The 14,087-nt window shown below is 32.3% G+C and overlaps 1 protein-coding gene across 1 annotated transcript in view; it reads right to left on the bottom strand.

Annotated features, from left to right (window-relative positions):
* Positions 1–1,105: 1,105 nt before the first annotated feature.
* LOC112033886 (metal transporter Nramp6.2) overlaps positions 1,106–14,087 on the bottom strand; it is a 27,529-nt gene continuing 14,547 nt past the window's right edge. The window contains exons 9-13 of the mRNA XM_024066661.2: positions 2,689–2,862; positions 2,410–2,514; positions 2,160–2,291; positions 1,982–2,077; positions 1,106–1,643 (exon numbers count right to left, since the gene is read on the bottom strand). Of these exons, the coding sequence (XP_023922429.1) occupies positions 1,302–1,643; positions 1,982–2,077; positions 2,160–2,291; positions 2,410–2,514; positions 2,689–2,862 (849 nt within the window). The 3' untranslated portion in view covers positions 1,106–1,301. The remainder of the gene's footprint in view (positions 1,644–1,981; positions 2,078–2,159; positions 2,292–2,409; positions 2,515–2,688; positions 2,863–14,087) is intronic.

Genomic DNA, 14,087 nt, shown 5'->3' with positions numbered 1-14,087 from the left:
TGTTGTTTTGTTTAGAACTCGCACGTTATGAGAGGAAAGATGCATATGTCTCTTGCATAAAATGTAGAACGATTATCATAACTAACAACCGAATGTTGCACACGGTCTGTGCCCCATGGTGCACGCAACACTGCGTGGGGTGGTTTTCCTTTTTTGCATAACTAACGGCGTTGGTTTGGTTGTTTTAGAGGTTAATTTTAAACCGGACATGATTTTTTATATTTATTGATTGGACACAAATTTAGTTGGTAAATTGTGTTGGAGTTATATTTCCATTGCACTCTTGAACTATTTAGTTAATTTTGTTCTTGAAGTTGCAAAACAGTTTAGAACGTTAGTGTCACCTCTGTCCTTTTTAGAAACTAATTTTCTTGAAATTGTTTTATGAATCAAGTTATTTGATGTATGGCTAATTTTTATATTTACGAATACGAAATCATGCAGTTTAGAAGAGGCATGATTTGTTTGATTTAGATATTAATTTAGGCACAAATAGGGACAAAAGTAACTTTGAATCATTTATAAAATTTTAGGGATTAAATTGACATCATTGATTGTTGTTCACTCATGATGAAGGTTTGAAATAATAATTTAACCTTATTTACATTATAGGTAAAAGTACTATTTTGGTTCATATATTTTGGGCTTATATATGGTCAATTTGGTTTCTATTTTTTTTTTCAGCAATCAATTTGATCTATGTTATTTTTATCTTGTAGTTAGTTAATTTAGCTTGGTGATTTGATTGTGCCTTAATTAATTGGATTTGCATGTAATTTGGATTAATTAATTAACTTGGCATTTGGGTAACTGGTTAATTGATTTAAGGTCAATCTTTAACTCTACAGCTGGACTTTATAATTTACAGAGAAATGTACTGAATGGACCGTAGTGACCAAAGTGGACCAAAATGAACTGAAGTGGATTGAATGGACCGAAATGGATTGTAGTGGACCGAATGAGCCTAAATGCAATGGTGATGTGGCTTAACAGGAGCATAGAAATAATAAATCTTACGCTTTAGTTTTTAGATATTTATAGATATAAATGAGACTAAATAACTATTATGAAAATTTTAATGTCGTTACAATAATTATCATATTAATGACAAACCTAGAAGTTCAACATAAATTTACAAGGGTGCAGTGGAAACTACCATAGGCAGTTCAATTACACTTACATAAGAAGAAAGCCTTAGATGAAGTTGAAGAAAGTTCATGTCTCACTTAACTTGGGAGCTCCCTCCCACTAATGAAACACCTTGGCATTTGTTGCATTTGAATTTGATGTAGAAAAACCCCTTACTCTGGTAGTGGGATATCAACCAAATCCTCACTGTAAGGAATGTGATCGGCCTCGACCACCTCATAAGAATTGCTAAGCCCTTGTTCCATGTTGTTTTGGGCCATTGGTTGGTCAAGCGTTATGGGCTCAGTAAATGTTACAGCAGTGTCTTTTCGAAAGGTAAGGTACAAGATTGCTAAAACGTAAATGAGCATTGGGGGAAACACTATGATCCCAATGAACACATTTGCAATCTTGGGTAATTTGTTGTGAATTAGCCAACCCACAAAGGCTGAAATCAGGTAGTACATGTTAAAGCCAGTCAATGCCACACCTAGGGTCCACGCGATCACCATAATCTGCAAGCATAATTGTCTGATTCTTAGTTAATAAAAAAAAAAAAAAAAGTTTTTTTAATTAAATTTAATCATGTGACTGCATCGATCAATAAGCTATATAGTTGAATTTAATTTTCATTATAAGAAAAGAATACTGTTTATGCTATATTAAGTAATGTAGTTATATGATCGAAATTAATTGATGAATTTAAGATATAATATCTAATGCTGTAGACTTATATGTATGAATTGCATTTATAGGCTTTATAAAACCAGTCTATCGCCCTAGTAAATTGAATTCAAGGCTTACTGTACTAGTTGACCTCATTTAAAAGAACAGAAGTACAAAAACAACTTACATAGATTGAATTCTTGTGTGGTCCCATCTTGGGGTTACTGTAACTGAATTTAAGGAGAGGGATTAGAGCAAATGGAACCTCAAATGCAAGTACCATCTGCAAAACCCATTAAATTTTTATCCTATGTTTGAATATAGGTATCAACATTAAAAAAAGACATAGTTCACAAGTTACAAACCGTTGAGATGATGATAAGTTTGGCTGCACCTTTAGATCCTCCAATAATGGAAACAATAAGACTAGGTGCAATGGCAATGCACCTTGTCATCAGGTTTCTAATCCATTTTCTCATCTTAAGGTCCAAGAAACCCTAAAAATTGCCACACCATCCTTAAATTAATTAAAATTCAATCCCAATTAATCAAGGTAGTATCACATTATGTATATATAATTGTGTGTATATATATATATACTTATATTTTCAAGACCTGCATGATGAATTGCCCTGAATAAGTGCTTGTGATGCTGGAGCTTTGCCCTGAGGCTAGTAAAGCAATGCCATATATGGTTGAGCTTGACCGACCTAACACATTCTACACACATAAAACAATTTTAAAAAGCTTTTGTTAGACTTTGTGCTTATACATTTACTTGGATTCATTTTGATAGACTATTATTTACCCCAAAAGCTTCAATTGAAAAAAATGATAAAATTTATCATCTAACCATTATTTTAATATAAAATAACTTCATATACAAATTTGAACCTTTAGAAGGAAAGGGGCCGAGTCAAGGTTAAGATTATTGCATTGATTTGCAATATCATCTGACATATTGTTGGCTGAACAAATGGTACCCGATACAGAGATGATTGCAATATTGATGAAAAATGCGACAACCAGTGCGAATCCAGTCTCTATCAAGTAAAATTGACATGCATCCTGCAGTATTACAAAATGAGGCAGACACAAGCATTTGACAAATTAGCAAAAAGCAACTGTTTTAGAATAAAGACATTATTTGACTCTTCTGCAATTAAATAAATTATAATTTTTATAAACTATATTTATATGGTTTATAAGTACTATTTTTTATTTTATTTTAAATTTTCTCCAACCACAATAAATACGGTATCCAAATTTATGTAATTATTAAAGCACATTTTTATAAATTTTTTTTTTTTGTTTTTTCTTAAGAGTGATAATCGGTGGTAAAACCAAGATTTAAATTCAAGGAGGACAAAATTAAAAGCAAAAATAATCTAAAAAATTAATCATTATTAACAAAAAAATAAATAAACAATGTTAAAGTAACGTAATTATCATACAAAATCTAGTATAAATGTAAAAGTACAAGTATATATATTATATATCATTAAAATAAAGAAACAAAAATAATCAATTAATAGTTTCTAACAATCAAACTAGGAGATTAGTCTAAATATATAAAATTTAAAATCTAATTTGATTCCTTAAAATAAATTTAGAAAATAAATAAATCTAAAAGTGTTCATGTAAGGACTCAATTTGGATTGACCCTGAGTGATGGGTTTTCAGCCCAATAAGCCCAAACAATAAATTTATAGAGAGTGGGTTGAGAGGTTTAGGTGCTGGCCGTCGATCACCATGCATGAACTTTTCTTAAAAAATGCTAAGAGTTTCTTTACAAACGGGGGAATGCTCCTCGGCCTGTGGCCGAGGAGGCCTGATTGTTCTCTCCCTTTCTCTTTTTTTTCCCCCCCTCTCCTTACTTTACTAGCTTTTCTTTTATAGTTTTCATCTTCCTATCTCCTCCTTTCATCTGTTGATCACCTATTTGCCTTTTTTCTGGCCGTCCGTCCCATCAGAGGTCTTATCGGTACTCAAGTGGTTCACTCTGATCAACGTTATCCTGCCAAGGGGTTACCTCCCCATTAATGCGGCCAGGGGGGGTTAGTTGAGTGCATTAAATGTGAGAACGACAGCTTACTTTGGGGTTAGTCTTTCCCCAAAATCACCTTTGTCAGGCCGAGGATAAGGTGGTCCTCGGCGTGGATTGGGAAAAGAGGCTTTCCCCCACCTTAGCCACGAATAGCCTATGCTCCTCGGCCTGGGCCTCGGGCCTGCTTCATGATGGGCCGAGGCTATCAGGCCTAGGGGCCCCACAATAGCCCCTCAAAACCCTGCTGCACGTTCCCTCGGACGGGGAGGAGGGTTTTGATACCCGCGGGTCCATGGACGAATTGCCCCACTTCAGTTTGTACTGATGCTGGCGGCTTTCTGACTGTCCGATGCGCGTTTTTAGCGTTTCAAGACTTAATGGGCGCCCACATTAAATTTTGGCGGCACCACATTTCCCACTTTCAACGGCATGATCTTTTGCTTTTATGAGCAAGCGGTTACATTTGGGGAGCCTAAGGGGGAGTATAAATACCTGTTTGAACATAAGGGTTTCATCATTTTCGCGCTTACAATTATTGATGCATATAATTTGAATCTGGTTCGACTTGCACACTATTTGAAGAGTATCGTCATATTTCTGTAAGTCTTCTTTTTCTAGTGACCCCAAATTTCCTTGATTTCACTATTCCTTTTCTCTTTTAGAACTTTTAGTCGTCTTTGGGGAATGGGTAAGTTTAAGAAGTTGATCGAGTCCGATGAGATGATGAACAAATTCATTGTTGACTATGGAATACCCAATAATGTGAATTTGAAGTATTGTAAGGAGGGAGAGTGGTACCTTAGGAAGAGGGAGGGTGAAGTTGTAATCCCGATAGTTGCTTTCGTAGAAGGAGGGATGAGAATCCCTATAAGGCCGGTGACCCTTAATTACCTTAGGCATTTTCGCCTGGCTCCTACTCAGTGTGCCGTGAATGTATTTAGGATATTAGGGTGTGTAGATACCCTGAATGAGAAAATGGGGCTGAGACTGACTCACCACGATGTGAATTGGTGTTACAACCTTCATCACCTGAGGAGTAAGACATATTATATGAAGACAAGGGACGATAGGGTTCGTCTTATCCAGTGTCTTCCTGATTCCAATAAAGGGTTGAACCAAGATTTCCTCATAGTGTCGGGAGAGTGGCACGACGGCTTTCATTGCCCAGGTAGTTTTTATTTTTATTTTTATTTTTTATTTTTATTTTTTTTAAATTACAATTTTAACCCTATTTTTAAGAATAAGAATTAACTAATTAGATTAGGGGTATTTTTGACATTTTTTAAAGTCATAACTAACTTTCTGAATCCTTTTAATATATAAAGATAATATTTGGTGTTGCAATAGTAATAGAATATTACTTTATGAATCTTGTTGCAATATATTGCAAATAATTGATAAAAATAATTCAAGTCAAATTATTGCAACTATATATTTGTTGGTAGAAAATTATTTCATGTTTTTCATTATAAAATTTGTAAAATAATAGCAACGAAATTAATAGTTTCAAAGTGATAACTTATTGCAATAATAATATCATTGAAATAACTTATTTTACAACCTAAAACATTAAATAATTATCTATTACAATAAATATATCATTGCAATAACTTAACCCAATTTATTTTTGTCAATTATTTACAATCTATTGTGTCTCAATATCAGGCCTAAACCTAGACTCCAAAATATATATAGAGATAATATATGTTGTTGCAATAGTAATAGAATTTTACTTTATGAATCTTACTACAATATATTGCAAATAATTGATAAAAATAATTCAGGTCAAATTATTGCAACCTAAAATATTAAATAATTATCTATTACAACAAATATACCATTGCAATAACTTAACCTAAATTATTTTTGTCAGTTACTTACAATCTATTGTGTCTCAATATCAAGCCTAAACCTAGACTCCAAAATATATATAGAGATAATATATGTTGTTGCAATAGTAATAGAATTTTACTTTATGAATCTTATTACAATATATTGCAAATAATTGATAAAAATAATTTAGGTCAAATTATTGCAACGATATATTCGTTAATAAAAAATTATTTCATGTTTTTCATTATAATAAATTGTAAAATAATGGCAATGAAAATAATTATTTCAAAGTGAGTCGGTAACGACACCGTCACAGCTTATTGATTTAAGAAAAAAAATCACACAAAGTAAAATAAACACATCATATTCAAGAACATAAAGTAAATACATAATCAAGAACATAAATTAAACACAAAATTTATGAAGAATGAGGGCATATTTTCATTTCATTACCATTAAATTGTTTAATAAAAAAAAAACCCAAGTCTCAGTATTATACCTAAATCTAGACCCTACAAACCTCCATAGCCTAAGCCTTAAAAACAAGATACTCACCCCATATCCATATCCATATCCTTTTCTCTACTACCAAAGTAACATCAAACCTAAGCCTTACAAATCTCCATGACCTAAACCCTAACACTCAACCAAGCTGCCCTCACTCCTCCAAAGGAAGACCAAGCTGCCCTCACTCCTTCCCTAAAGGAAGATCGAGCTCTTTTGCCTTGTCCTTGAGAGCCCTCTGTTCTTTCTTGGCTAACCCATTGCTCACCCTCACCAACCCCTTGAAGTTGTACCGTTGAATGAGATAGCTGAGCGCCTCCGCCTCCGCCTTGCTAGAAAACAGGAGAACGTTGAAATCCTTCGACCCATTAGCTTGAGCAGCCATCTTCTGGAACAGAGCGTTGGTGTGGACCTAGGACTCCATAGCCTCAGAGTAGATTTCTTGGAATCCTTTTGTCCAGGCCAAACTCTTCGAAAGCTTCTTTCTAGCGGCACTTTTCTTTGGTTTTGATTTCGGAGCCATTGGAAAAAGAAAGAGAGAGAGGTGGGTTTCGATGTGTTTCTTAGACGAGTTTCAATGTTTCTTTCTTGATCGTCTTTGATCGGAAATGAAATTAAAAATGCGCGCTCTTTATATATACCATCTAATGCGAAAAAGACAAAAATAACCCTTATTTGATTCTCTCATGTATCTAAGAGTCATTAACCTAAAAAAAAAAATATATATATATATATATATTATGGTACTATTCACAAATTAGATTATAGTAAAGAAATTAATTATTTAGTCTTAAATTTTAGTCGCAAATTAATGTCACAGTGTCATTACTCATTATCCCTCATTGATTTAAGATCCGATTTAATTTAATAATAAACAAACCATTGATTAAGTATGGAATAATAATAAAACATTGAGTAAACATATAAATTTTGTGGAATGAGTGCACTAATATCTTCATTTTCATTAAATTTTGATTACATTGATAAAGAACTACCACTCCAAATAGGAAGAACTAAAACCTAAATCCGATAAACCTGCATTCACAGACATAAACCCTATAAGTCGCCTCATAATATTTCCAACAGAGACATGCAATGTTTAAATCTCCGCCCAAACTATCGATGGAAAAAGAAATTCAATAATTTTCCTTGTAAAATATTGCAATATTTGGTTATTTTATAGACAAAATAGAAAAACACTAAATGTAGTGTAGTAATTTGATCATACTATATATATATGGCTGCTTCCTTAACTCAAGTTGTCTAACCAACTCTTGGTTTTGACGAGTTAATTCTGCCATAGCAGCAGCCATGGATTGCATATGTTGGAATGAAGGTGGTTGCATGGTGGGTGTTGACTGACGGTTGCGGTGAGGGGTATTAGATGCGTCCCTGCTATGTTGAGGGCCTGGACTCGTTGCCCTAGATCTTGTCCGAACCATTTCAACCCTTGATTGGAGAAAGAAACTATAGAACTTAATAAATTAAGTCCCAATGACAACAGATTTTTTACGTTTCACTTACTTCCCCACAGACGGCGCCAACTGATAAGTTCTAAGGAATCAGTGGGCTGAAAAATCTTCGGATGCTTTTGATCTTGAAGAATGAGTCCTGGAAAACCAAAGTAAATCAGAGCAGACCGGTGGAAGCCGGCCTTTAATTCTCCGATGGTAAAGTTAGTAGATTGAAAGGAAAAAGAGCCCTCAAGACTTCCTTAACTTCTTCTCTAAAATTTACCAAAAAGAAAAAAGTCCCCTTACCTCTGCGCAAAATGGCCTTTATATAGCGTTAGAAATCGGTTATTTCTCCTAATCGTCGTAGAGTTTGGAGGATTCAGAGGGTAACTTCCTTAACTGTCATAAGGGTCACCTCTTCGGGAACTGTGTTGAGATTCAAGCAATATGACTTTTGGTTGGAAGTGTGCTTAGTCTAACTCTTGGTGAATTTACCTCGTCCATCATTAAAGAAGGACGAGATTCACTGCCCACTCGTCCTTCATTGGACAAGTGTATAGAAGAAGAAGAAGGATGGTAAAGGAGGGACGAATGTACCAACCATTCGCTCTCCGCTCTGAACATTGTTATGGACGGCCATATGGACGAGTGATTGACTTGGTGTTTTTCTTGCACCATCAGTATGAATCCAAATTTTGAAACTAATCAAATTAAAAGATATGCCAACTTTAAGAATATAAATATTATAAATTGCAATTCAGTAAAAAAAAAAACTAGTATTTTTTATTTAATAATACTGTGCCACTTTTTTAGTAGTTTTTTAAATTGTTGAAAAAATCAAGAAAATGCCATAATTTTTTTAAGCATACTATAAGTAACGTCCTCCTGCACTAGAAGTGGTATTACATGCATTGGATGCATGATAGATTTGCTCTCAATGTCTACCTCTTAATTCTTAAAGGTGGTATTATGTGCATCAGATACACGATAGATTTTCTGCCAATGCCAACCTCCCAATCCCAAGTCCCAAACCACACTCTCTCTCTGTAAATCCTACTCCAACTCAGCTAAACTTAATAATTCTAAAGTTTCTCCTCCACCGTGGACTAGTGTTCTGCTAGTAGTGACATGAATGTGTCTTAAAAATGAACTCGACCTGAAAACATGTACACGTACAATTAAGACTGTGAAATGTTTACTTATGAATATATCACCAACTCGTGAACATCAATGTAAATTTGAAACTAGTACAAGCCAAACAATATCTACATTTGACCCAAACGCTTAAATTAATTGATTCTACTTCCAACTTGGATATACTAGTTACCTCTGCAAATGTCTCTGTTCAAAATATAATAAAATGCTAGTTGATTTACAAGATTATTGACAAATATTTCAAGATTTATGAACTACCAAATATCATAAACAATATTATCACAAAGTAATTAACAACTTTAATAGTCCGTATGAGAATTGCTTATTTATGGTAGTTTATTTGCATAATGCGAGACAAAAAGCTAAAATCTAGTTTATTTATAAATAAATAAAAAACTAAAAGTTAGATTATTTGAAATAAAGTTTAGACCCAAAAAAAAAAAAAAAATTGGCCCACAAACAATAGATAATGAGTAAAAAGTTAATTTTTAATATTTGCTAAATGCACATGGAATGTCAAGAGCTTTATAATTTAGTGATATTATTTAATCTTGTTTATGAGAAGAATTAAAACTTCAATTCCTCCTACCTTTTTGTTGAAACAAATGGATTATATTAATTTAGAGAGAGAAGAAGAAGAAGAAGAAGAAGAAGACATTACTCAAAGAAAGAGTTGTAATGTAAATTTAAAAGAAATTAAAAAAAAAAAAAAATTAGAGAGATAGAAGAAAAATTAAACTTGATTCGTTGGATCCATGCTATAAATTCAAGATAGAAGTGTAGACTTTTATTGATTTATGTGTAGAGTATTAAATAGACTTTAATTTATGTAAAATATAGTATTTTCTAATATGTTGTATTTTTCTGCCACGTTTTATTTTAGGTTACTAGGTTATACTCAGATTAATTTCTCTTGCCACAAATAACACTCATAGAATATATATATATATATATATATTTTTTTTTTTTTTTTTTTTTTTTTTTTTTTTTTTTTTTTTAAGTTTAATGTAATTTTTCAATTTGAATTTATCTATTCTTGAGGTCACATAGGAAGTAATTTTAACGAAACTAAAATTTAGGATTTGAAAATAAGTTGAAAGTGTGCTAATTTTTAGGAAAGTAAATTCTCTGGTAGTTTTTATTTTTATTTTTATTTTTTATTTTTTATTTTTTTTAAATTACAATTTTAACCCTATTTTTAAGAATAAGAATTAACTAATTAGATTAGGGGTATTTTTGACATTTTTTAAAGTCATAACTAACTTTCTGAATCCTTTTAATATATAAAGATAATATTTGGTGTTGCAATAGTAATAGAATATTACTTTATGAATCTTGTTGCAATATATTGCAAATAATTGATAAAAATAATTCAAGTCAAATTATTGCAACTATATATTTGTTGGTAGAAAATTATTTCATGTTTTTCATTATAAAATTGTAAAATAATAGCAACGAAATTAATAGTTTCAAAGTGATAACTTATTGCAATAATAATATCATTGAAATAACTTATTTTACAACCTAAAACATTAAATAATTATCTATTACAATAAATATATCATTGCAATAACTTAACCCAATTTATTTTTGTCAATTATTTACAATCTATTGTGTCTCAATATCAGGCCTAAACCTAGACTCCAAAATATATATAGAGATAATATATGTTGTTGCAATAGTAATAGAATTTTACTTTATGAATCTTACTACAATATATTGCAAATAATTGATAAAAATAATTCAGGTCAAATTATTGCAACCTAAAATATTAAATAATTATCTATTACAACAAATATACCATTGCAATAACTTAACCTAAATTATTTTTGTCAGTTACTTACAATCTATTGTGTCTCAATGTCAAGCCTAAACCTAGACTCCAAAATATATATAGAGATAATATATGTTGTTGCAATAGTAATAGAATTTTACTTTATGAATCTTATTACAATATATTGCAAATAATTGATAAAAATAATTTAGGTCAAATTATTGCAACGATATATTCGTTAATAAAAAATTATTTCATGTTTTTCATTATAATAAATTGTAAAATAATGGCAATGAAAATAATTATTTCAAAGTGAGTCGGTAACGACACCGTCACAGCTTATTGATTTAAGAAAAAAAATCACACAAAGTAAAATAAACACATCATATTCAAGAACATAAAGTAAATACATAATCAAGAACATAAATTAAACACAAAATTTATGAAGAATGAGGGCATATTTTCATTTCATTACCATTAAATTGTTTAATAAAAAAAAAACCCAAGTCTCAGTATTATACCTAAATCTAGACCCTACAAACCTCCATAGCCTAAGCCTTAAAAACAAGATACTCACCCCATATCCATATCCATATCCTTTTCTCTACTACCAAAGTAACATCAAACCTAAGCCTTACAAATCTCCATGACCTAAACCCTAACACTCAACCAAGCTGCCCTCACTCCTCCAAAGGAAGACCAAGCTGCCCTCACTCCTTCCCTAAAGGAAGATCGAGCTCTTTTGCCTTGTCCTTGAGAGCCCTCTGTTCTTTCTTGGCTAACCCATTGCTCACCCTCACCAACCCCTTGAAGTTGTACCGTTGAATGAGATAGCTGAGCGCCTCCGCCTCCGCCTTGCTAGAAAACAGGAGAACGTTGAAATCCTTCGACCCATTAGCTTGAGCAGCCATCTTCTGGAACAGAGCGTTGGTGTGGACCTAGGACTCCATAGCCTCAGAGTAGATTTCTTGGAATCCTTTTGTCCAGGCCAAACTCTTCGAAAGCTTCTTTCTAGCGGCACTTTTCTTTGGTTTTGATTTCGGAGCCATTGGAAAAAGAAAGAGAGAGAGGTGGGTTTCGATGTGTTTCTCAGACGAGTTTCAATGTTTCTTTCTTGATCGTCTTTGATCGGAAATGAAATTAAAAATGCGCGCTCTTTATATATACCATCTAATGCGAAAAAGACAAAAATAACCCTTATTTGATTCTCTCATGTATCTAAGAGTCATTAACCTAAAAAAAAAAAAATATATATATATATATTATGGTACTATTCACAAATTAGATTATAGTAAAGAAATTAATTATTTAGTCTTAAATTTTAGTCGCAAATTAATGTCACAGTGTCATTACTCATTATCCCTCATTGATTTAAGATCCGATTTAATTTAATAATAAACAAACCATTGATTAAGTATGGAATAATAATAAAACATTGAGTAAACATATAAATTTTGTGGAATGAGTGCACTAATATCTTCATTTTCATTAAATTTTGATTACATTGATAAAGAACTACCACTCCAAATAGGAAGAACTAAAACCTAAATCCGATAAACCTGCATTCACAGACATAAACCCTATAAGTCGCCTCATAATATTTCCAACAGAGACATGCAATGTTTAAATCTCCGCCCAAACTATCGATGGAAAAAGAAATTCAATAATTTTCCTTGTAAAATATTGCAATATTTGGTTATTTTATAGACAAAATAGAAAAACACTAAATGTAGTGTAGTAATTTGATCATACTATATATATATTGTAAGGACTCAATTTGGATTGACCCTGAGTGATGGATTTTCTGCCCAATAAGCCCAAACAATAAATTTATAGAGAGTGGGTTGAGAGGTTTAGGTGCTGGCCGTCGATTACCATGCATGAACTTTTTTTATAAAAAATGCTAAGAGTTTCTTTACAAATGGGGGAATGCTCCTCGGCCTGTGGCCGAAGAGGCCTGATTGTTCTCTCCTTTTTTCTTTTTTCCCCCCCCTTTCCTTACTTTACTAGCTTTTCTTTTATAGTTTTCATCTTCCTATCTCCTCCTTCCATCTGTTGATCACCTATTTGCCTTTTTTCTGGCCGTCCGTCCCATCAGAGGCCTTATCGGTACTCAAGTGGTTCACTCTGATCAACGTTATCCTGCCAAGGGGTTACCTCCCCATTAATGCGGCCAGGGGGGGTTAGTTGAGTGCATTAAATGTGAGAGCGACAGCTTACTTTGGGGTTAGTCTTTCCTCAAAATTACCTTTGTCAGGCCGAGGATAAGGTGGTCCTCGGCGTGGATTGGGAAAAGAGGCTTTCCCCCACCTTAGCCACGAATAGCCTATGCTCCTCGGCCTGGGCCTTGGGCCTGCTTCATGATGGGCCGAGGCTATCAGGCCCAGGGGCCCCACAGTTCATATATAGTATAGCAATATACATGCAAAATAAAACATACATCAATTTGGGGTTATAGCAAACAACCAGAATTTGAAAAAGATAAGTAAAAGTTGTTGTGAATGAGAGAATATTGAAAGGTGGGATCCAACAAAAATTGTTTGACAACAATTTCACAACATTCACAAATTAGACTATCATTTCATAAATGGCTATTAAAAAAAAATTAAATTACAGATTATAGTGGGTACATATTATAATCGGCCCATGTGTGAAATTATAAATTAATTTGAAAATATAATGAAACTGTTGTGAATTTTTGATTATGATATATATATATATATAAAACTTTTTTTTTTCCAACATTTGTCACCATGAAAGCAAAAGGTGATATGTTTTTTTAACTTTTTTTTTTCATGTGAGGGAGTGAATTGTTCTTTTTTCTTTTTTTACTAGAATAATGCTAAATCTACAATATTTTCACAACAAATCTTTAGTGAAAAATATTACTGGTTGTAATTTAGACCCATCATTAACATAATTTTTTAATTCACCAATATTAATTAGTTAGTCACATAAAATTTATTGTGAAAATATTTTGACATTACATTTCTCCTTTTTACTATGTGTCAGTTTCTTTTTCTATTTTTTTGAGTTAATGTGGTGTAGTTTTTGGTTTTACATGAGGTGTTGTTTTGGTTTTTTTCATAGTTAGGCAAAGCTTCCTCGTAATAATACAAGCAAAACTATACAAACTGCTACGTCAACTTTTAAACGATAAAAATATTTTTCTTTCTTTTTACGTGTGTGTTAAAAATACTTAGTATTCTAAAAAGAAAAAAATTTAGACAATCAATGAAAAAAAATTTAATAAATTTATTTATTTTGTTGTTAATGTGGCATCGATCACATTTATTATCACATAAATTTGTAAACTTTTTGGCAGTGAAAGTGCAAGTAGCTTTAACATTTCATTAAGTGAGCATTTGGATTTGCGTCTCTCCCCTTGCGTCTTTCTTTCTTTCTTCTTCTTCTTCTTTTTTTTTTTTTTTTTTTTTTTTTTTTCTCTTCAGTGCCTCTTGCACTGTTCATTGGAAATGAATAGTGCATTTAGGCTTATGAACAGTAACTCGCACTGTTATACACG

The sequence above is a fragment of the Quercus suber genome, unplaced genomic scaffold, assembly GCF_002906115.3.
Source record: "Quercus suber isolate HL8 unplaced genomic scaffold, Cork oak 2.0 scaffold_367, whole genome shotgun sequence".
Classification (NCBI taxonomy): Eukaryota; Viridiplantae; Streptophyta; class Magnoliopsida; order Fagales; family Fagaceae; genus Quercus; species Quercus suber.
Note: the sequence above shows the minus strand (reverse complement) of the source record. Positions and strands in the feature narration are given on the sequence as shown.